The sequence below is a fragment of the Lepidochelys olivacea genome, assembly GCF_965140295.1.
Source record: "Lepidochelys olivacea isolate rLepOli2 genome assembly, chromosome: 9".
NCBI lineage: Eukaryota > Metazoa > Chordata > Testudines > Cheloniidae > Lepidochelys > Lepidochelys olivacea.
The window spans coordinates 85545548-85570408 of NC_140419.1; the positions used below are offsets into that span (position 1 = coordinate 85545548).

The 24861-nt window shown below is 41.6% G+C and overlaps 2 protein-coding genes across 5 annotated transcripts in view; one reads left to right on the forward strand and one right to left on the reverse strand.

Annotated features, from left to right (window-relative positions):
* Window positions 1-13573, reverse strand: part of COL4A5 (collagen type IV alpha 5 chain) — a 139605-nt gene extending 126032 nt beyond the window's left edge. The window contains exon 1 of the mRNA XM_084638759.1: window positions 13384-13573. Coding sequence (XP_084494885.1) covers window positions 13384-13464 — 81 coding nt within the window. The 5' untranslated portion in view covers window positions 13465-13573. The remainder of the gene's footprint in view (window positions 1-13383) is intronic.
* A 402-nt stretch (window positions 13574-13975) lies between these two features.
* Window positions 13976-24861, forward strand: part of COL4A6 (collagen type IV alpha 6 chain) — a 191391-nt gene continuing 180505 nt past the window's right edge. The window contains exons 1-3 of one of the 4 annotated variants that reach the window (XM_084638926.1): window positions 13976-14082; window positions 14841-14932; window positions 15055-15103. In XM_084638926.1, the coding sequence (XP_084495052.1) occupies window positions 14922-14932; window positions 15055-15103 (60 nt within the window). In that variant the 5' untranslated portion in view covers window positions 13976-14082; window positions 14841-14921. Of the gene's footprint in view, window positions 14196-14545; window positions 14676-14840; window positions 14933-15054; window positions 15104-24861 lie in introns of those variants that run through there. The other 3 variants (XM_084638927.1, XM_084638925.1, XM_084638928.1) reach the window with 3 other exon arrangements.

Genomic DNA, 24861 nt, shown 5'->3' on the forward strand with positions numbered 1-24861 from the left:
CCAAAGCCATTTAAAAGATTGCTCAACTTGCCAAACTGCATTAACCAGAAAATTAAAAAGGACATTTGCCATGAACCATCAGTCTTAGTATAATTAAGTCCACCCTTATTAACACACTTGTTTAAAAGTGTCCCCAGGAAATGAGGAAACACTTTCTCTCAGTGTCCTCATGGTCTGCTATGCCACTCTTCTGATTTCCTGGTTTTAACATCTTGATTCCCTCAGACTATGGTCATCTGAAAAGCCTCTAAAAATACCAAATGCCCATTTAGTTAGTTACTTTACCTTTTATGTAACCTTTCCAAGATCATACATTTTGCAGACATCAAAAGACAGGTCACCAGTAGTAAATTTCTCTTACTAGCCTGATGTTAAATATATTTCTTTAGGTGTTGTTAGAATATAGAATCCACTTTAGCATGGACATCTCAAGTTTGTATAAAAATAAAAGTCAGGTTTTTTTTTTTTTGAGGATTTTGAAAATAAACCTCAGAATACCACCCATTTCAATATAATTGAGATGAATCATCACGATCACTCTGGGTAGGAAACTAAATAATGCTACACATGTTCTTAGGTCCACCATCTTATAAAAATTATGCCTACCTTTGTAGAGTTCCCCCCCCCCCCACCCCACATAGCACCTGATTCAACCACTGAAATCGATGAAAAGCCTCCAAAGCCTGTTGATCAGGCCCAGAGTGTTTCTACAATGCAACATTTCTGTCCCTATTACAAGAGGGCCTGATACAATGTCTAATACTGGGAATGAGCTCTACTGTACGACAGGCAGATCATCAGAACAGAGAACTGCTAAAACTTAAATTTGTGCCTTTTTATTCCATGTGCTAGTATGCTACAAAATGTGCTTTATGATTTCCACAATTAGCTACTTAATTAAGGTCAGGTCTACACTACAGACCTATATCAGTATAACTACATAGCTCGGGGTGTGAAAAATCCACACCCCTAGGTCAGCATAACTATGTTGCTTAACACCCCATATAGACAGCATTATGTCAACAGGAGACCTTTTCCCATTGACATAACTACTGCCTCTCGGGGAGGCCGATTAACTACGCGGACGGGAGAGCTTCTCTGGTTGGCGTAGGAGTACCTTCACTTAAGTGCTGCAGCTGCGCAGATGCAGTGTTTTAAGTGTAGACCTTCCCTGAGAACAGTCCAAAATGTTTCCATGGGGGACTTGCAGAAGTCAAGGTTTTATTGTCTTCTCAAATACACAACAGTTAGATAAGGAGAGAGAAATACGTAAAAAAACCAAAAACCTCATACCTTCAATCCAATGAAGTATAGCTACGTCAGCCCGTAAAAAAATATGTCTTTTCTCTGCTTTGGGTCTGTTTGCGCGTTTTCCTCACCCCTCTTAGGCATTGGATTTTATATTTCTAACAGTCTAGCAGGAGTGTTACACACAGGAGAATTATTGTCTAGATAGTCACGTCATGATATAGGAGTTACAAAACGTTACGTACCCCTTTCACATGGCAGAGAGTTAGCATCTGCAAACTCCAGGGTCTACTGTTACATTCTGCTGGGGGGAGGGGGGAGACAGAAAGACTTTTCAAACCCCCCCCCCAAAAAAGACAGACAGTCAATTAATAAAAACCACAGAAATACTGAGTTGAGAAGTAAGAGCAGACAACTTGGAGAGACTGTTCTGCCCCTTACTGGGCATAGGACTTTATCTCAAACACAAGCTCTTTTTGGTCATTTCTTGTTCTAACCCTTTCTTCTGAAAAGGCCTGCTCCTTACTGAGATGCATCTATTGCATGGGGCCCACTTTTGCTGATCCTCATGCTTTTCCACAGTCTATGAAAACACAAATTTGAGCTACTTCTGTCATTACACAAGCACGATCACAAGCATTCCTATAGCATCTTCCTTAATTGTTAGGTATCTTTCATTCCTTCTATAGGACTGATCTGCAGAGGTCATTATGGCACATAACTGATGCAGATGATAATAGCTATTACAATAGTAAGTAGCTAGCTTCTTTACTTGAAATCTAGTCCCCCTCTCCTCCGTATCCCTGATATTTGTAACTTGGGGTAACTATTCAGCTTTCTTGGAGTATTTTCTCTGTCCTAGTTTCCTAGCATATAGTTTCTTTGTAGCTACTTTGGGTTTACTTATTTTGGTACACAAAAACAAGTCAGATGACGCTGGCACAGGGTCTTCTTGTATTGAAATTGGTGTATAATTTGGGACTATGAGATAGCTAGGATAAGAAGAGAGTTTGGCTATTGAGTTTAATCATTGCAAAAGTCATTTGGATAAGTTACCTTCAGTTTGAGAAGCACTTCTGACTCTTTGCTTGCTAGTGTGTATGTTCAAGAGGATACATCCTTTAAATGGGGCTAATACACTTTCATAGGTGGAATTTTTTTTTTTTTTAACAAGGAGTTTAAACTGCTGAACAAAGATGTGCAGAAACATGTATATTAATTGTGCAATGGCAGACAGAGAGGTTCAAGTGCTCTGGAGGGCTGAGCCTGTTTCTAGGCTTGCCTGCAGGTCATGTTAATTTTCATTGCTTTGTTCCAAACAAAAGAGACTGTTCTACTTCATTGTGGCTTCTAATAATTGCTGCTTTCTCTCCAGGTGTGGAAATTGAGTTTTTGTTTCTTTCCTCCAGTTTACTGCAGTTTCTTTGGCCTGGGTGGTGGTTTTCCTTCCTCTAAAGGGCATTAGCAATGTTTTGGTGCATAAGGGAGTAAAAGAGCCTTTGCATAGTACCACTGGTGCTTCAAGTACATTAAGCTGATTGAAACCTGTCATAATAACAGCAGAGTAACAGCCGTGTTAGTCTGTCTTTGCAAAAAGAAAAGGAGGTACCAGCAGGACAGTGGGGTGGGAGGGGGTATTGTTTCATGGGCTCTATGTGTATATAATGTCTATACGGTATGCATCCGATGAAGTGAGCTGTAGCTCACGAAAGCTCATGCTCAAATAAATTGGTTAGTCTCTAAGGTGCCACAAGTACTCCTTTGCTGTTATTATATTATCCATCATTCGGGTACCATTGTGTTGGCCAGACCTTAATGAATCCACTTCAGCCTCAAACTTCTCAAGGGGAGGCTAAGAAGAAATTGGCATTAAAGTAACAAACAAAGATTCAAGTGAAAGCATTTTAGTTAATTTTTTGGAGAGTGCGGGAGGGAGGTGCTAAAAAAAAAAGGACAGGGTACATTTGGGAAGTAGGTAATTTTACCTATTCAAAAATGCTGTAGAAACATTAAGTAAAAGCCTTACAACACTTGTGTCAAGTAGATCTAAGTTTTGTCCATGTGGGAAGTTAAACCAAGATTAACTAAAAAGGTATGAATTTAAAGTACAATAATTTAAAGCACATCATACCCTTCCCCCTGTGCTTTAGCTTAACTATGGAAGTTAACTAAGCTAAAGTGAATTAAGACCATTTAAGTCTTTAGGCACTAGGTTAGCAGCCCAACAACAGCATAGAAGAGATGTCAACAGGCCCATTGGGAAGGAATCATTTCTCCCCCCCCGCAACCAACCCCCCGGCCAAACAGAATAAATAGGATAGACTAAAAGGCCACTTTAGAGACTGAAGAGCTGGCAGCAAGCCAATGGATGAGGAGGAAAAGGAATAGTACACCTCAGCTTCTTTAAAAGACAAACTGTCATGGGAACGCAGACAACAGATGCCTCCTCAACATTTGATGATAGGTTGTTTGGTTGTCCAAAACTTGTCAGCATGGTCGTGTGTAGTTTTGGGTTTTTTTGAGGGAGGGTGCGTGGGGCAGCAATACAGACATCAGCTTGTTTTCCACTGTGCAGTGGAGGGATTGATGTTACACATTATGTGATCAATACACATGATGTACACATAGTATTATATGGATTTACCTAAAGGACCTAATTAGTATTTATTAGCAAGGTCACTATAAGGAATAACAGAGGCCTTTAACTTTAAGGCTATATCACCAAGTATGATTAGGACATGACTATTAAGCAAAATGAGACACAAATGATAATGCCTTTATTCTCACCTACAAATCCACACTAATTCACAGCATGCTGCTGCTGCGGCTTTAAGACACTTGGAGTTTCACAAACTCCAGAAGGATTCTTGTATAAGAAGGTGCCTGTGCAATCAGCACTTATTATTCCTGTCAGAATAAATGATCCATTGGTGTCAGCAGACGTAAAAGATACTCCAGAGTCCTACTTGCTTTTTTTTGTTATCCCAGTCTCAGGGATAAAGATTTCCATCACAATGTTAGCATAAACAACTGCCAAGATTTCTATCACATTGTTTAGTCAGTCACTACCATGGCTGCCAAATGAAGTCACTCTTTTGCCACTCCAAACTCAGTGCATTGTTCAAAGTTCTTATATTTCCATGTAGCACAGTGCCTGCTCAATGAGCAGTTAATACAGTCAAACATCTTAATTACCACTTGGACTAAGATGGAGAGAGAGAGAGAGAGAGAGAGAGAGAGAGAGAAAATAAACTCTGCATTTCTACAGCACCTCCCATCCAAGCATCTCAAGTGACACGATAAGCTCTTTGGGATACAGCTAACCATTGAATAGGTTTGTACAGTGTCTAGCACCTGGTTGGCCTCTAAGAGCTACTGCAGTATAAATGTTTGATATCAGAATGGCAGTCTCATCTCCACTCCTGCATCTTGGAAGTATAGTAGAAAGGGTAAAGGACAAAACTAGGGGTATTGTGTGTATGACTGGAGTGGGTGAAAGAGGGAGGAGAAAAAGTGGAGTGGTACTTGGAGATAGGAAGTAAATTAAACTAAGAATTTTTATACAACTGAGAACTCACAGTGTTCTCAACTGTCTCTCAAGTGTCCCTATTTTATGTCCCACAATATAAATGAAGGCACACAAAAAAGGAGGCAAACTGAAGGTTCAAAGTTGAAATTTTTGAAGTAGTTTATGGGATTTAGACTTATTTTTAAACCCAAGAAGGCATTGCAAAAGTTCTCAAAACAGCAGATTTTTTAATATAAGATTCGTAGTGATAAAGACGAAGGCCTGATCTGTATTAGAAACTTGCCTATAATATTTTGGTTAAGTGTATGGTTCTTTGACATGTTTATGTCATCAAAAATCCTAGCATAGATGAAGTTATATTAGAACTAAGTGGGGGGAGTCTTTTGCCAGCATAGCTTATTTTATTTGGAGAAACTAGTATAAGCTATACCTACAAATGAATACAAACGGGGGGGATGGCAGAAGTGGCAGGGGTTGTTAGTGTTTTGTCAGCAAAACTCTTCTAGTGTAGGCCTGGGTTAAGTCAAACTACAGTAAGGTCTTTTACAGGTATAATCTTGTACCACAAATAGGAAGAGAACCTTCATCTTGCAGAAAGATTTCAATTTTAGGATTAATTTTAGCGCCGTGCACCTAGATCCCCTTCAGAATACAGGAAAAGAGGAGTGTGAAATTCAACTCAGCCATTTTGATTCTGCACAGATGAAAGCCTGTCAGATCAAGAAAGAACAAGGAGGAGACTAAACTATTTTCATTCCTCACACTTTGGGGGGGGGGGGGGAAGAATCACATCCAACCACAACCATTTGGTGAAGCCAAATCAGAATGGTGTCTTCCTAGTGTCAAGAATATTGAGCTCTGCTACCAAAAAGCCAGCCTAATGAGGAGAAAAAACAGGGCATATGGTACAAAAAGGGGATTGGAGTGAAAAAGAATGGGATGCAAAACACCTGCCTAATGTTGTTACAGCAAATTGATTACAGTGCCTTCTCTAAAAGCAAATATTGTTGTTTAGACAAACAGAATACAAATGCAAGTTTTCAGCTGCTAGATCAGAGCAGATCAGCATTTAAAAAAAAACAAAAAACTATGACCAATTGCAATTTAAAAGAAAAAAGTGCAGTTATCTCGACACTTGTCAATAAAAGTCAATAGTAACGCTATTTTCAGTTATAGCTCAGTGTTATGCCACTGTTACCAACCACAAGTTGTAAGTTATCTGAGCAGCAGCATTTTGGTACAGGAGTCTATATAAATATTTATGTTACATTTAAGAAGGTAGGTTGTTGAGGCCTGACAAAAAGTTTTATAATAAATTCCACTTTAGTTTTTTAAACAGAGACTAATCTAAATTCTTCTTAGGAAAGGAGGAATATTTGTTTGTATATTGTTCCGTTGCTTTCTAAGAACCATATCCAGCCGGGACAGAAAGGGAAATTAAGTTTCAACTTGACCAATGAATAACATTGCAATTATATAATTAGAAGTAGCTATGGCCTGCAGACTTTACACTTTGTATACCTTATCTTATGGCTGCTTGTGTAAGACTTAGAAGCCTGGATCCCTAATTACGGATTTTTAAAATAATTAGATTTAATTTTGCTACAGATTTGATACACTTTCAGCTCAGCTTTTATCTTTATTCTATTGATTAATTCCATGTTATATGCAGGTTCTCTCCCCATACTACAGAATTTGAAATGTTTTCATTAGCTAACCAAAACACCACATTTCCTTTTAAAAGTATAGTGTATTAGTAAATCACAATGAAACTTCATTAAGTAGCACCGACTTCACAAGTTTTTTTTTTTTGGAGGGAGTGAGGCTTGGGGGACTGGTAGGAGGGAAGCCACACAGGTCCAGAACTTGCTGTCTTCAGTCAATGCCAAACTACAGAACCAGTACCAAAATAAAGACCATTTGCTGTACCAGTGATCATCGTGAAGTCCAGTATCTTGTGAACTGTCAACAAATGCTTTGTACTATTAGAACACCAGGAATAGCAGAAAGCATTCTTTCTAGATGCAGCATAATCATAGCAGCCACTATCTTAAGAACCAAAGCTAGAAGCCAATGTTTTTACACAACAGCCAGAAAACTGGGAATTTGAATCCCAAGAGATACAAGTAATCCATCCATCTCAATCTCAAGTAAGTCATAGAATAAACTGCTAGTCATCTCAGAATTAAAGTACTATATTAATCAAAAAGGACACAGTTAAGTTCTGGTATCTCATATACCTGGAAGGGCTAGATTGTTGACAGATTGTAAATGCTGTCAGAATCATCAGTAAACCTTCCCCCAAGCATTGGTTCTGTATCAGAAAATAAAAACATATGAATGTAATGAGCACTATATGTACTCTGAAGTTGCCAATAGTCAGTTTTATTTCCAGTCTGGTTTTTCAACATGCCTCTTCTTGGAACGAGGGGGTTGTTGGGAGAAGGAAAGTGGTATACAAAAATTCATTCCTTATGACTCAAAAATAATTAAAAAAATTCTCTGCTTTTGCCTGTGGCTCTGCATGCACAATAAAAACTGTGGCTCAGTGCCAGCATCCAGGACATCTAACCACTTGATCTGACCAAGCAATCTGGAAGCTAAACATCCAACACCACATCTTTTGAACACAATTCTGTGACCAGAACTTGAGTATTGGTACAAATATTAAACACAGCTTTAAACAATCGGGCCAAGACATAAGAGACAGGTGTACATACAAAGCAGAGTGGACATAATTTAAAACCAGAACTTTTTTCAGGAAGAATCTGAATTTACTATTTATCTTGCAAATACAAAATTCCAATGACCAATCATGGAATAGCTGAATGTTCAGTATGCATGTAGAGTGTCTAAAAGCTGTATTCTTAATTTTTAACATTGCTCTGAAGCTTGCAGCATCTCAGAAGGGTTCATGCTATACAAATTACTCCAAAATGAAACTGTTACATATTACTACTGGTTTAAGAGGGCATCCTAAGAACAACACCAGGGGTTCCCAAACTTGGTTTGCAGCTTGTTCAGGTTCCTGGCCAATGGGAGCTGCGGGAAGTGGCATGGGCTGGGCCACCGCTTCCCGCAGCTCCCATTGGCCGGGAATGGTGAACCGCAGCCACTGGGAGCTGCGAGCTGACGTACCTGTGGATGCTCAGGTAAATAAAGCTTCTTGCGGCCTGCCAGGGGCTTACCCTGAACAAGCCGTGAACCAAGTTTGGGAACACTGATGTAGCAAGATATATAAAAGCAATCTAGTGGAGAGTTCACCCAGTTCAAAGGATTAGACTATAAAAATCTTTTTCATAGTCCCATGAAGCATATTATGTTCTTTTGCCCTCTGCTCAATTGTCTTTATCGTATTTGTAAAATAACAAGTCTACTGCATTTTGCTCCAGTTAAGAATATCCTAATAAATCTAGATACATTTCTATTAATACCATAAGTCCTGTAACAGGATACCATGTGGACAGATTTCTGCATGTTCTTGTAATACCAACAGCAACATGTGATTGTATTTCAGTAAGTTCTTTGTACCAACATGTTTTTTTTTTAAAATACAAGTTTCCATAGCTTGAAGACACAAGATTTGCTATTTGTTATCAAATTCCTAATGCAGATATTTTTTCCCTTTGGAATTTTAAAGATGGATAATATGTAAAGCTATGTATGATATTAAGAAACAAAAAACTTTCAATTCCCTACTTAAGAAGATGGATCTGACTCCAAAGTGTATGGTGCATTGGTATTAGACAGATCAGTCTTACCCAGAGGAATAAAGTGCTCATCACCAAAGACATTAAGATTAAGCAGCTTTCACTGGATTTTAGGTCTACTCAGACAATCTCAGAAGTGGATTAAACAAATATGAGTAAATAAACAGTCCATAGTCAGTATGTCTACCTGCAAAAAAGATCCTGCTGTAGAAATCCATATAATACAAAATGAAATGCAGTTTGCAGACAACTTTATATGCATCCAAGAGTTCCTTGAGTCCAGCCTTTTCCTTTTAAAATTGAGTTCTGGCACATACTGAAATATAACTTTTACTATTAATATCTTCAAATAGCTAAGATCTGTGAGAGGGCAGAAACAAAATACATGACAGTTCACAAACCTGACAGTCTGTAAAATTGGTTTTCAGCTAAACAGAATTATGATTTGAGTCTTCCTGTTACAAAATGGGGAGTGTTTCGGGTGAGTAATCAATATGTATTTATAGAATTCAGAACACTTGCTGCTGAATTCTAAGCACCAGTTTTGGTATCCATTTCTTCCTTGTGTATGTGTAACTTACAGTCAGATGGAGCTACATGCATGTATAAAGGGGAGATAACAAAAAGGCTGAAAAGTAGCCCCGGGGGAGTGTGTTCCTGCTCCAGAGACTGAAATATAGTTATAAGAATCCCCTGTCCCTCTAAAAAGTGAAGAAACCAGGAGGTTAAGTGTTATGGATTTCTACATGTTATAAAATCTGTATAAAGAGTATTTTCTGATACAGCTATTGTTGACTTTCAATTACACCCTTTTGAATGAAAGCCCCAAACCTAGAGAGTGACCTTTTATAAGCAGCATGTTACTCTCTGTTGAGACCCATGCAAGGCCAGTTAAATTCTTGCTAGCTAACATGCCTTTCCACATTTACATCCTTGTTTTAGGTCAGGCTTTCCAATGTTCACCTGAAGAAATCATCATCATATCCAATGGGAAGAATAGGACTTGACAAAAAAAAAAAAAACACCCCACACACTATGGAGTCCAGCTTCCGGTCTGCACCTAAGTCAATTGCTACTACTCGCATCTGTATTTAGAATTCAAGCTTTTACCAATGCCTGCTCGTGCCAGATCAGATATTGTTCACTATATATTACACATACAAAATTAATTGAATAATGTGTGCATTAGTCAGCAATAGCACAAAGTTGTATGGTTTCAGAGTAGCAGCCATGTTAGTCTGTATTCGCAAAAAGAAAAAGGAATACTTGTGGCACCTTAGAGACTAACCAATTTATTTGAGCATAAGCTTTCGTGAGCTACCGATGAAGTGAGCTGTAGCTCACGAAAGCTTATGCTCAAATAAATTGGTTAGTCTCTAAGGTGCCACAAGTACTCCTTTTCTTTTTAGAAAGTTGTACGCAATTTTATAAGTGCCCACTTCATTCCAGGTCACAAAAATGCTCAGCTCAAGCCCACCACAAAACATTTCATTTGAAACAAAGCAATAAGTTTGTAGAAATGAGATTTCTTTATTCAACCTGCCAACCCTACAATCGCCAAAGAAATTTGAGAGAGAAAGTTTGATGGCCTTTGTCAATTGCATTAGAGGTCAAATTTTACATAGCACAGTACTATTTTCTTCTTTTCCCTACATCTTTTACACCATAAAGGCCTTTAAAATGTTTTTCCACCTTCTCCTTTTAATTCACAGTATTAATTTCACTTAATACCTCAAAACCCAACTTATTAGAACACATTTGTAGCTTTAGAAAAAAAAAGTCAGTTCTAAATTACTTTTAGAAAAGTAGTTCACTAGCCACTTTGCGGTTGGCCCAATCTGTGTATTCTGTATGTTTTTAGTGAATTTTTGGTAATTAAGACCCAGATTCTCGCCTAATGTAAGCCAGCATAAGTCCGTTAGTGTAAATGGAATTTCACTGATTTTCCACCAGTTGAAAACTAGGGCAACTTTTATTGCTTTCAACTGTGGTTTTTTTTGTTTCTTTTTTTTTTTTATTAACAGCTATACCAGTTTTGTAACAGTCACACATTAGAAGTGACAAGGTGGGTAAGGTAATATTTTTATTGGACCAACTTCTGTTGGTGAGAGAGACAATCTTTTGCGCTTACACAGAGCTCTTCATTAGGCATGTTTTTCCTATTCTACATTTGCTGTGATGCATCTGAAATGCCACCTTTTAACAGGAGCCATATACACATCAATACCAAACATTTAACAGAGCATTTATTCAAGAACATAGCTCCTTCAAACTACTCTACTTGAAGGAACTCTGTTTTGGAGTAGGTATGTTTCCACCCACCTGTGGTGAACATAACAACATACCCTTATGAGTGCATCATTTTCATTCTAGAGTAAGCATCCTTTATGTGCAGTGAGTGATTGCACTATACTTCACTACTACTTTAACAAATGACTGCTGTCAGTCTACCTACTAATTTTCCATTGTTCTCCAACAGTTATATGCCTCACTCTGTATTAATGTTCAGCCTCTGTAAACACGTGTATAAAGAAAACAAACAGGGTACTTTTGACAGCTGCCATATGCTATACTTTAGTATATCTGAGATCAGCAGAAGAACATTCCCTCTCAGTTTCCCATTTTATCCTTCTGAGCTTCTCCCCTTATTTTAAAGTCCCCAAGAACTCTATATAGGACACAGGCTTCGCCACTCTAAAGTCAGTTGTATCTGAATGCCACTTTTTCAAAATAGGTTAAACATACTGGAGAGCAGCTACACTAATAAGACTTACACTATTCATTGTAAAGACAACACAGCATATGAATCACAAATCCATTTTGTGTCCATATTACTTACTCAAAAGTGCGCTGGATATGAAAGTTTGGCAGTGAGGTCCATGAATAATCAAAATAAGTGAGTACAGTTCTTCCCTCCTCTGTTGTATGAGGCTCTGGTGCACGTTTTTGGACAAGCCATTTGGACTGCCTTATCATAGCTGAATTGAAGCATCATCCTAACTCCAATATATTCACCCTGCTCTCAGTGTACATTGCTATACACACAGTTATTTCAATAATCTGACACTGGACCAGAGAAAATGCTATTTTTATAAAAAAAATGCATTAAGGTGGTTAGACTAACAGGTTCCGATACAAATTTGGTCAAGGCATGAGCCCATTTCAGTCCACGGCACTAAATCTGTTAGTGTTCTGGGAATTTTTAAGCAAGCAGGAGCATTGGTATTTATCAGAAAGGTTGCTATTGAAATCGCATAATAAATCATACCCTTTATGATGATCCTCCTCTAATCATCATCATCATCTCATTAGGACACATAGCCCTGGGGGAAGATGGGAGGAACATTAAGTTTTTACTTTTTTTGAAAGCCAATGCTATGTCTAAAAGTTTCTTAAAACTATGCCATTCTGATGACTGATTTTTTAAGAAAAAGGGGGGGGGGGGAAGAGAGAGAGAATCATGTTCTGAGCATTTCTCATGTTCAAATGAGTTCAGATTTCAGCCAGCAGATGATAGTTTAGCTAAGCAATAGAATTGGATGCACTTCTCCTTCAGCAGAAAGCATACACTATTTCCCCCATATCACCTCTATAACTGAAAGAAATTATGATACTGCTTAAGCATTTAACCTTAGAGAAAAGTTTGTGATCATACAATTTATGATGGTGCAAAGAAATGAGACTTATTTGGCTACATGTGTGTCTGTATGCAGCTACACTACTTTTGCTGAGTTTATTCTTGAAGGAGGCTATTATTTATTTTAGGTGAAATAACTACACTAACCTGGTGTCTTTTCTCCCATTCTTAAGGCCTAACCATTCCAGGGCAGATGTATAGTACCTTCCCCTTCCCAAAAGGGGATATAGTATTTCCCAAAGCCACCTACTGTACATGCTCCAGATCGCAGCACACCTTTACCATCCATGCAACTATCCCAGCCTAATTTATATATAGGCTCCAGGGCATGGTTTTGCTCTGGAGCATCTCCTTGGGAGAGTTGCATATATATCACACACACACACATATATACATACATATACACGCACACACTTCAGTTCTGCATATACAGTATATGCAGAACTGAAGTATGCCCAGGAAAACTAGTTACAACCTGAGGAGTTGCTCCCCAGCAAAATCATGCCCTGGAGTCTCCTGAAAGTCCCCACCAGGTCCGGGTAGGAGTTCGGGAGGCAGGTGAGGGCAATGGGTGGGGAGAGATCACAGAGCTCTCCCCGAGTTTTCTGGGGAGCTAAACTCCTTCCACCTTTGTGCTAGGGTAACAGGGAGGCTAACGCACAGCCGCAGCCAGACCTCCGTGGCTGCCCTCCTTTCTCTCCCGGCCACTTCCAGCTCCTCTCCCGGGCTGCCCGTGCCACTCACCCACTCGCAAAAGAGCGAGGGGAGCAGTGAACCTGATGCGGAGAGAGAAAAAACACATCTGCTGCCTTTGCCGCGCAGCTGGCCCCGTGGCCGAGCCCCTGACGGAGCCACCTGGAGACACACGAGGGCAGGGACATCTCTCCCCCCCAGGTTCTCTCTCTGTCCTGCCCCATCACCGCTGCCTTTCGGCGGGCGCGGGGGGGAGGAAGCTCCTGCCTCTGGATCGCGAAGCAGCCCGTCACCGTGGCCGGGGGCGCCCGGCTCACCCGGGGGCTGCAGCCCAGACGCACTTGCCCGGAGGGTGCGCGGGGGGGTCCCGCGGCTCCCAGCGCTGCGTGGCCAGGGGCTCCCCGGCGCAGCGCCCTGTTGTTAAACCCCCGAGCGCTCCCCAAAGCGCCCGTCCCGGCGGCTCTGGGTTACCCGGGTTCTAAGGGCGAGGCGCCGCGCAGCCAGCGGGGCGGAGGGAAACCCCGCGGCCCGGCGCCCCGGGAGGGGTGGGGGGGGGCAGCACTTACCGCAGCCTCTGCGCTCAGCCCCCAGAGCCCCAGCAGCACCAGGCAGGCGGCGGCCAGGCGGCGGCAGCCCCGCCGCTCCATTCTCCTGGCGGGCTCAGCAGCCCCGCGCGCTCCCGGGCTGGCCCTGCAGCGCTGACATAGCCCGGCCGGCGGCCAGGCGGGGCTGAGGCTGCGGAGCGAGTCCCCCCTCCCCCTTCCCTCCCGCAAGCCGCGCTCGCGCCGGCCCTTTTCACTCTACTCCGCTGGGCAAACTTCCCCCGACTCCACTTCTCCCGGCGCTACTTTGCCCCCAAAAAAGGCATGCACGCGGTATCCCTCCGCCGCACTCCAACCTCGTCTGGCTAATGGGGCAACCTGGCTGGGGGCAGAGCTCTCCTGCACGGGAGGGGATGGGGTGGGGGGGGGGCATTGCCCAGAGCATTCATTTCCCGCGCGGCCCGGCAGACAGCTGTTCCGCGGAGATGTGTACAGCTGTGTTGCCCTCCTCCCCGGTCTAAAAAAACAAAACAACCTGCCCCCCACCCCCGGACTGAGAGTGCACTGTTTTGGCCGGGGACTATTTATTGCGGCGGAAGAGTCCCCAGGAAAAGTGTGGGTTTTAATATTGAGAGGCGCCTGTTTGCAACATGCAGACCCATCCCGGGGAGAGGAGCGCTGGGGCCGGGAGGACAGGAGAAGAGAAATGCTCCGACACTCCAGGTGCACGTTACGCCTTGTTTTACCTCAGACGGGCTAGCATTAAACCGGCGTCACTCTCTGTCTGCAGCTGTTAGCATGCTAGGTAGCAGGGATTGGGAGGCAGAAAACACCAGGTAACTCCCCTTTTAAGTGCCCATCAGTAACAAGTTGATGTCCTAAAACCAGAAGTTTTACCGCACAAATGACAAAGGATAATGAGGTGTGTTTAGTTGTAGTTTTAACCCACCAGGATGCCCTTTTGCTGCCTTTGCGGCTGATCTAATATAGATCAATTGTCTGCTACACACCCAGCTGTATTGCTAGGAGCGATCACTACGGGGGGGACGATGTGGCAGACCTACAAAGCTCTTCTATCTCAGGGCATCTTTAGAGTCACATTAAATCACTGGTGTTAGAAGAATCTGTCGCCTTCAGCACTGGTCGTGGTAGGGACAGATCTGGGATAAGTACATGGGAAGAACTGGACAATTAGGTGTGTGTGGGGGGGGGGGTGGATGTCTGTTTTCCTGTGATTGACAGCCCTGGGTCCTCCCCCTTCCTCCATTCCTCTTCTCCCCTGCCTGCTGCGGAGCACTCCGAGGGCAGCAACTTTGGTGAGTTCGCTTTTATCTCCACCATGATCTTGCTTCTCACCCGCCTCGTGCCTGCGCGCGCGCTGCCCCTGAATGCAGATGGATCTATATAATCTGTCTCTGTTTCCCTCTTTTGTGGCCTCTTCTCCCCTTGCCCGCTCTTTGCCCCCCTCCTCTTCCCTGCAGACCGTAGTTTAACCACCGGGCAGCGAAGCTTTCAATGAACCGGAGCAACGGAGCCGTGTGAAGTACTGGCAGGGGAGCAGCATGCACACAGGGTGAGTCCCAAGCCCTTCTCCTGTGGGGTCTGGGGATGGTCTGTTTGGTTTTGCTTCTGCTCCCTCTCTGTTTTGGGTGCCCCGAGGGGATAACGTGTTGTTTCCTTTGCCTCCCACTGCAGGCTTGTTGTTCTGGTTGCTTTCTGCCTAGCTGTGGAACTGGTGACTGGGGTAAGTTTCAGATCCAGTGCAATCCTGGTGTTATTGTTAGTGCCCCTTATAATGCTGAAGGTGAGGCTGCGTATGCCTGAGCTTGGGGCTGAATTTAGAGCATACCTGTGTGTGTGGGTTTTAAAAGTCACAGCATCGATTGATTCCATGAATGTTGTTTTGCAGCTGTGGTATGACAACTTGTGGCATGTACAGTTTGTGAATATACCAATTATTTGGGATTGGATTGAGTGCGTATCTGTATGTGTGTTAATTTGAAAAAAGTTAAAGTATGTATCGGCTGCAAAAGTATGCAATTTATGTGCATAATTTACATAGATAACCTAACAGATAACACCTGCTTTAGTTCTGACAATCTCTGCTTCCCTGTTCTATTCTTGCATACCTGTGCATTGCTAAATGTGAAAGTTGCCTAATCAGTCCTGTCACCTTTTGTAGTTCCTCAACTGGAAAATGCCACTTTATTATTTCCTTAAGAGTCAGTCTGATGTTTTCTTTTGCTTTCCTTCTGGTCTTCTTTGATTATTCTTTACAAAGCTACTATGCATCAAAAGACAATTTGTACAGAGTGTAAGACCTTTTTATTACAACAAGGCTTAATAGTTGTCCAAGGATAAACTGGCTGCCTCTGCCTTTTTTCTGTACTCTTTCTCCTCAGATGCTAATGTTACAAGTTGAAGGCTAATCCATTACATTCTTGCTCACATAAGCAGTCACACAGTGGATCAGGCCCTCCAATTTTACATCAAGATTAACAACTGTGAATAAATGTCTGCTTGATTGATCACAGACTATTCTTTTTGTGCCCCTGTTTAACTTTGTAAGAAGTTAGTGTAAAGAAGGATAACCCCTAATAATCAAGGATGCTGGTTTTATGTGCTCATACATTTGACCATTACTTTGGTTGAAACATTTATTAATAATATAGTTAAGATAATGAACTCTTTAATCCACTCAGCTGCTCTAAATTAAAGATCCCTTTAAAAAAATCCATAAAGTGTAAACTCTGTGAGTTTAAATTTAGAGCCCAATTGATGTACCAACTGTAGTTCAAAATAATCCTTTGTCATATTGTGATATAAATTAAGGTTATGAATCAATTCTTTGTAGTGTTTAACTTACAGTACACATACTGCCATGAATCTGTGAAAACATTTGGAACACATGTACTTTAAAAATATTTTTATTTAGTTCACATTTTAGCACAGTTCTTTAACAAAAGCAGCTTAAACTAAGAATTTGTGATTTGACTGGATACAGTCTGTCAACAATGTAAAATTAAAAAAATCGTCTGCTTCACTAATATTTAGATACAGTTGTATCTTTAAAGGATTAGAAGCTTTTTATTTTTAAAGTCTTTAAAAATGTTTTCAAATACTCCCTAAACTGTTTCTTTCAAATACATACAAGTTTTACACTGTTTGTAAATACATAGGGTGTAATACTGTATTGCCTTGTACCTTCTGTAATCAGTTTTACTTGTGCCAAGTGAATGCAAAATGCTACCATTCTGATTTGGTAGCATTTTACATTCCCTTTGAACAGGTGTAAATGATTACACTCGGTGCAAGGCAGTGCAGAATCAGCCCCTATGTATTTATCTTTCCTCTTACAGTTTAATACAGACTTTTTTTTTGAATGCTGTGTACAGTGGAATATGTGTGAGACCACACTTATGTTGCACGTGCCTTAGAACACCACCTCCAAAATAACCCAGAACATAGTGGAGTAAATTTTGCACTCATTTACACCAGTGCATATCTGAAGTATTCAGTCAGTGTCAATGGAGTTATTCTGGATTTACAATGACATATCAGAACAGAATTTGAGTCCTTCTGTCCAATTCTGCTTCATGCATATTAGGTTGTTTGCTGTATATAAATCTGAAACCTAGTTAATTTAAAAATGCTATTTTTAAAAAATAGGCCTTGCCGCTGAATCCCCATACCATTTGTTATGGGTTGACAACAGTATTTTCTTATTTTCTTTAAACAAAAATTCTCTCCTTGTTGTTGTATGTGAAAACCACTCAAAAATAAGTATGAAACTGAATAATAACTAGGTCCTGCAACCATTTATACATGTGAGTAGTTAATAGGACTGCTCCAGGATTTGGTCCTAACTAACTATACACAAAGTGACGTTAAATGTACAAAAATATAGGCAATTCTGTGTTATGAAACTTAAAAGGACTGAACTTATTGGAGAGTATTAAAATGGTATTAAAATTTCAGACTACTGGAGCATAATATCTTTATATAAGGTTATTCCCATAGATATATAGTGTACACGCAAAATTTAGCTAGCAGAGAATAGCACACTTTGTATGCTAGATTTTCAGAATCAGATTAATTTAAAATAAATAGTTCATTTTCCCTGTTTTTTTTTTTCCACAGTACCATTCTAGCGTATCATACCAAATTGTTAAACAATGAGTCTTAAGGAGTCTTGCTGAACATGTCTTTTTGGCCTTGGTTGATGTAGGATTACAGGGTCATTCTACTTTTCCTAAGTGGAAACTGTTTCCTCCACTAAGTTCAGTTAAGTCATTTATTTGGCTCAAAGGCCTATTTCTCAACTATATTGCATAGTCATTTATACTTGTAAAACAGGGGGTTTAAAATGCTACCAAATCAGACTTTTCCACTCCCACTGGTGGTAGCATTTTACAGCCAATTTTCGCAACTGTAAATGACTAGGCACAGTGCAGGATTAGGCCTCTAGTGTTCACGAATTATTTAATTTTTCTAGAACTCATGTTGAAATGATAGATTCTCTGTTCACATATGGCCCAATCCTGCGCCAGTCAAGTCACTGGGAGTTTGTATTGATGGGAGCATAATTGGATTGGGCCCTTACAGAGTGTTGGGATACTTCTGGTTGTCTGTAGTACAGAACCTTATGATTTTATACCTTGCAGTATTAAAACTTGGATCAATTGTTTATCCCTAAAATTATCTATCTCTGGTGTTGTATAAAGCTCTAACCAGCACAAAAAGCATGAATATCTATTAATTGTGATGCCTGGTAACTGAGAGGCATGTTGTTAGAGATAACTGTGACTGTGGTCTCTAACTTCTCATACTGTATAACTTCAGTTATATTTGGTTTGCTGTAAGCTTTGAGGCATAGCTCAAGGGGATGTTGTCAGCTTGAAATCTAGCCAGTTTTTTTTAAAATGAGTTAAAAGTAACTTCAGAAACTGTATCTGCCTGAGTCCTCCTGTCATTTTGTGTCATTTTACAGTCACATGTTCCTTTTAAAAAAAATAGAGTCCCCTCCTCTCCTCTGAGAGCAACACATGCAGACAACAGAGGAAACAGACCAAGGCCCTGCTACTGCAAGATGATCTGCACAGACAGACTCTTGCATCCTTACAGAGCTCCATTGAAGTCACTGGGGCTCCATATGGGTGCAAGGATCTGACTAGAGACAAGGGATGTCAAATGCACAAAGTAAATAAACTGGAAAAATAGAATACCTTTCTCTCATCCCTCAGTTATTGTAATCTTCAGTATTATGTGTAGCAATAGTAGGTAGAATAGTTCAGACATAAGTTTAATTTTTCAGGGGATGATACTCTCAGAATTCCTAGAGCAAATGCTGTGCACTGTTACATTTGTGTAACATAATTGAAGTGCGGTGCAGGATTCACAGGAGTTACTGACGATAGAAGATGGCCAGTTTAGTTTTGCTGAGCATTGGTCCTGTCGCTTTTAACCATTTTTTCAACAGGTACTAATGAAATGATATCACATGCTTTATTCACAAGGTAAAGAAATGTAGCTAAGAAATGGTGTCACAGTCTTAATCACTTAGCAATGTGAGTTTTCAGCATAGGCTTGTGTAAAGTAATGTACCTGCATTTTAACAGATTTGGACTGAGACTTTTCAACGTCAAGTCATGGATTTAGCCACACGACTCCCATTAACTTCAGTGGGAGCTGTGTTCTGAAATCCTTTTGCTGGCTTTGAAAATCTCAGCTGTGGCCTGACACACTATGTGCCAGGGAATATGAACTACCCCCTGACCCTTGGGGTATCTCAGCGCTGTCCTTTCTGTATTAGTTGTTTGTCACTGTTTTTAATCACCTTGCTGATTCTGATCAGTTTCTACTGTTCATAGCTTAGATCACAAGAAAAAGATCTGTTCAAGGGCTTCTTTGTGTGTAAGTGCTTTTTTGTTTATATTATGAATAATATTGGGTCAGGAAATTAAGGTGTCTGGATGTTGTGAGTATAAGTACAAGAAAATTATTTAATAAGAAATGACTCCACTACCCTAATTTGTCAATTTGAGCTGTTAAGGTATTGTGCAACTAATAAAGCAACATGTCTAGATCTCTAATGAAATCTATATATCCTGCCTGTCCACTGTCAGACATGAGTCTTCTGCCCGCTGAGTGAACTATAGAAAGATATTTTGGTTAAATATGTCTTGTTGAGTGAAGAGTCATAATGTATTGCCTCTACAGAAATGGATGTGTGTTGCTCTCCTGTATTTTAATTGAAAATTTGGCTGTGCCTCTCATTTTATCATCTCCCTCTTAGACAATTCATTGGGCATGGCACAGATCATGTCTTAAGGCAGGCATCCTTATTAGTTTCTGTGGCTGCCAGGATGATTGGCTAAGAGCTACACAAGTCCTCCTTAAAGTACTGAGAAGTTTAAGAAAGTGGACAATATGTCAAATTGCATAGGAACATTTATATTTGTTTGATAGCCTTATTTCACCAATACTCTTACTAATTTAGTAAGTACCTATAGTACTGTGACATATTTTTGCAAAGGAGCTAAGATAGTTTATAATATTGAGTGACTATAATGGTCATGAAAGGTGCTGTGTTGATCATGCTGGAAACAGAAGCTGTTCCCTTCACTAAGAAAGTACAGGAAAGACCGGGGTGGTGCACAAAGCTGGATAAAGGCAATCTGGGGCCCTAAGTACACCATGTCCTGGGGCCTATTCCAACTCTGCCCCATGCCTCCACCTGGAATGGCAGTGATAGGGGCTCTCACTCCCTACCTAGGAAGGCAGTGGTGCAGGGCTCTCCATCCCCTTGGGAGGAGCAGGTGTCCCTTCTTTCTACTGGTGAGGTGAGAATGACATCAGGGTTGGACCCTTCAGTACTTACGTCAGGAGCCTGGGTGTGTCAGCATTAGTGGGTGGTTAGGCTGGACCTGCTGCAGTCTTCTTCAGCCACACACCAAGGACTCCATTGAGGTGAGGCTGCTGGGGATCCCAGGGCAGTGGGCTTCAGCATTTACACTCTATCAAAATGCAAGAATCAGTTTGCCCCTTTCAGAGCTATTATTTCAGACTGTCTGTAGATACCATTGCAGCAGGTAGGCTTGGCTCACATTCTCAAGCTTTGCTTTTCAAGCAAGGGGTTGGAAATGTACAAAAGCACAGGTTCTGATCTCATCCCATTGCTCCAGGAGGTTGGGCCCTCGTCTGGCCTTAGTAGCGCATTTCCCCCATGTCACCCTGTGATCCTTGGAGAACACAGCTGGAGCACATTTCCATAGGTGAGATGGTAACTGATTTTTCCAAGTCCCTTCAGTCATTCGTCTTTTTGCTGAGACTGCTGGGGAAAGTGCCAGTCTTGATCTGGACCACTGTTCACTAGGAACCATATTGAGACTACCAGCACATCCCACAGTAACCATGGTTCTTCAGCAACCATTGAACGTTCAAACATGATTGACTCAGACTCAAAGCAGTTACTTATAAGATAGAGGCTCAGTGTGTCATTACTAATCCCCTGAGACTCATTTTTGATAAATCTGTATATGGACTGATCAGATGTCCTTTTTATTCTTCAGCATTTAACACATTATTCTGCAGACCATCCAGGGTGTACAGCAGTAACCAAGTAATGAATACAAATGTCTTGTTGATGTAAAGGTTAAGGGGAAAATTCAGTTCTGGAATAACCTAACTCAACACCATTGATGTTATTGGAGTTGCTCTAGGTTATGCCAGGGCATGGTTAGGCCAGATGGTCCAGTTTCTATCCTCCCTTACTGTATGCAGAGGTGTTCTTGCTGATTCTCTATGCCTTAGATCAACATGTTTGCAGTACAAGTGTTAAATGGTTTATAGTGTCACTGTAGTTAAGACATACTGGATCAAATTAATCTGTACTGTAACTCCTTATTTTCTGTGGAGTTACACCAAGGAATAATGTGGTCTAATAGCTATGAGAATAGTCACAATAGAGAAGAATTAACTGTTTAAATGAACAAGCTAAAGACATAATAGTGGCTTTCTTAGTCCTACTTCTAACAATTCATAGTTCCTATACGTGTGGTTTTATGGTCATTAGAAGATGAGATTTTTGTTTGTTTTGATCATTTACTGTAAGTGGCTAACCTTTTGGTAGCATGACTGTTTCAAAAGCTATCACACCTTTATCTGGCTGTGTGCTTTTTCTGGAGAGAATTAATTTGTTATTTTGCTGAGGCCTATATGGAGGAAGAGTCAACAGAAAGCTTAAGAAGAAATAATATAAAATTTGAATGTATATCCTTGTAAATGTAAAGCAAAAACTTCATCCATTTACTAGGCAAGGTAGTCACTAAACAGCCATAGGAATACTTAGGGCTTGAGGCCCCTATTCTTGTTTGGCTTTATGCAGTGTGCATAGTCCCATTGGAAAGGATTGGGGATCTTAATTTGCTACAGGAGGTCTGTTATGTTATTCCCTGACTGCAGTAAGAACACGCTGAGAACTATGAACAAAACTAATTTAAAAATGAATCTGAGTATATACAAATATAAGAGGTAATGCAAAGCCAGTTCTCTAGTGAGTGCAAGGCCTGTGCAGAATTCCAGAGAAATTTTTCTTAGTGCCGTGTATTATATTTTTCTTATTGAACAAAGAGCTGTTTATACACAGACAGTTTTTTGGATGCTAAAGATCAGTGAGTGTTGAAAATGTGGCATTCCATTTGGCACTTCGATAATAGAAAAAATGAAGAATTCCTTCAAAATACAACAATGCCCAGGACTTCAGCTTTCTTTCTTTGCAATATAATAAAGAACCTATTTGGGACAGACTGTGGATGCCTCATGCGCAGGTGTGAAAGGAGGCATATGGTACAAACTGTCTTCTCCCCCAGTTGCCCTCCGTGTTTTCTGCCCTGAGCAGGGCCAGCTGTAATGCCAGACTTCAAGGACCAGGAGAGTCTAGCACTAGCAAGAATGGCTAGAGTCCCTAAAGTATGCAAGGAGGTCTTGGATGGGTCATAGCCCCTTATCTTCTGCCCAACTTCACAGCCTCCTGGCAGCGAGGATGGGTAGTGATCTCTGCTACTTTGTGCCTTCCTCAGTCTCTTCCCAGGGGATATCTCCAGCACTTGCCTCTTCTTCTGCATGTAGATTTCCTAAGCAGCCTCAGAGGGAAATTGACCTGACTGTTGTTTGTAAGAAGCTCACAGGGGCCAGGATTAATTAAAGCAGGGAAGAACATGCTTAACTTTAAGCATATAACCAATCCCACTTAAATAAGTTTATGTACTTTGCTAAACTGGAGCCAGGATTCTCAGCAGCTGAAATAAAATCTGACAAAACTTTGGTCAGTTTTCATACTGCGGCCTCATGGGAAAGCTGAGTGTCTCAGAGCCACTGAAACTGTCTGTCTACACCAGGTGTTCCCAAACTTTTCCTGTCGCACCTCCCCTTACCAGGAATGGAATCTGTCTGTGTCCCCCCCTCCCCCAACATGGCACAGTTGGCTCAGCAGAGGAGCTGGGTCAGAACTGGGAATGGGGGAGGAGCTAGGGCCAGGGGTGGAGCTGGCCTGGGGGTGGAGAGGGAATGAGGGCAGAGCAGGGCTGGGGGCAGAGCAGAGGGTGGAGCGGAGTTGCAGTTGGGAGTGGAGTTAGGCTGAGGGCAGAGCGGGGATGGGTGGTGCTACCTCCCTGCTGCCCCCAGGGGCTGGCCCAGGCCCAGCCGTTCACCCCCCTGAATGTTCCTCCATGCTCCCCTAGGGGGCCCCACCCTTCAGTTTGCGGACCACTGATCTACACCATTGGTAGGGTCCGACCAAATTCATGGTCCATTTTGGCAATTTCAGGGTCATAGGGTTTTTAAAATAATAAATTTCATGATTTCAGCTATTTAAATCTGAAATTTCATAGTGTTGTAATTGTAGGTGTCCTGACTCAAAAAGGAATTGTGGGGGGTCTCAAGGTTATTGGGAGGGGGGAGGGTTGCGGTATTGCTATCCTTACTTGTGTGCTGCTGCTGGCGGCAGCTCTGCCTTCAGAGCTGAGCAGCTGGAGAGCGGTGGCTGTTGGCCAGGAGCCCTGCGCGGAAGGCAGAGCCGCCATGAGCAGAAGCACAGAAGTAAGGATGGCGTGGTTTTGTATTGCCATGCTTACTTCTGCGCTGCTGGCTGCAGAGCTGGGCCCTCAGTCGGCAGCCGCTGCTCTCCAGTCACCCAGCTCTGGAGGTAGCAGCGCAGAAATAAGGGTGGCAATACTGTGACCCCCCCCAAAGTAACCTTGTGACCCCCCCTGCACCTCTCTTTTGGGTCAGGACCCCCTAATTTGAGAAACGCGGGTCTCCCCCGTGAAATCTATATAGTATAGGGTAAAAGCACACAAAAGAGCAGATTTCATGGGACGGAGACTAGATTTCATGGTCTGTGATGCATTTTTCATAGCCGTGAATTTGGTGGGGCCCTTACCATCGGGCAGTCAGTACTACAACAGTTTACCCTCCATTCACGTTTGCAGGTTTCCTTCATAACTCTAAAGGCTAGAAGCATGTTTCTTTTTATTTCACAGCTTAGTTCTTTATGTCTGTGAAGCAGACTGAGGCCCTTAAATGGAAATGCAGAAGTTGGTGAATTAAAGAAGTGCTTTGCATTTCAGAATTTGTACAGAGCTTTCTGAGTTACTAAAGATTGCATGTTATTTCCAAAGTACAGAAATGGCAAATCTGTATCTTTCAGTGATCCTTAGCATTTTTTAAAAAGAAAAGAAATTGTGATGTACAGTATGAGTGTTTGGTAGTTTCCCATTCAATCTGCCAAGGAAAGTTCTGCCTGAAAGTAAACCACTTGCTGAGAGCGTATCTGGAACTTTCCTACTTACTTGCAGGATGATTTTTCCGAGGGAAGTCAGAATTTGCATAAAGGAAAAGTACCCAAGCTTAGGACTGTTAACTGTGAGCATTTCAGCTCTTTCCAGCTATCATCTTATGCTCAGATAAATTTGTTAGTCTCTAAGGTGCCACAAGTACTCCTTGTTCTTTTTGCTGATACAGACTAACTTGCATTCTGATGACTCCAGGCATCTGGTGTTTGTTTTTAGATAGTCAAGAATGATAAAAAAAGCAAGTTGTGATAAGAAAATTAGGCCCAATCCTGTGGCTGCTTACTCTCACAAGCAGTTTCGAGTGCAGTCAGTGACACTGCTCTTGTGAGACAGGACTTCTCCTGGGAGTAGGAGATGCAGGGTTTGACCCGCACTTAAAGACATAATTCAGGCAGAATTTGAGTTAGCTGCTCATTTACAGGCTCTCCAGCTGGCAATCTGTGCAAGTGTCTTACTGCTGCCACCTTGGATGCTGGGGGGGGGAGGGGGATGAAAGGGGGGGAAGGGAGGCGAGAAGTAGCTTGACACTAATACAGTATGTCTTACGAATAAAGTGTGATAAAGGCAAAGTGGAGGATGGGGAGGATCACTTTAATAATGTAAATGTCACTGGGAGTTCTGTCTGCTTAGGCCAGATCTGGTACAGTAC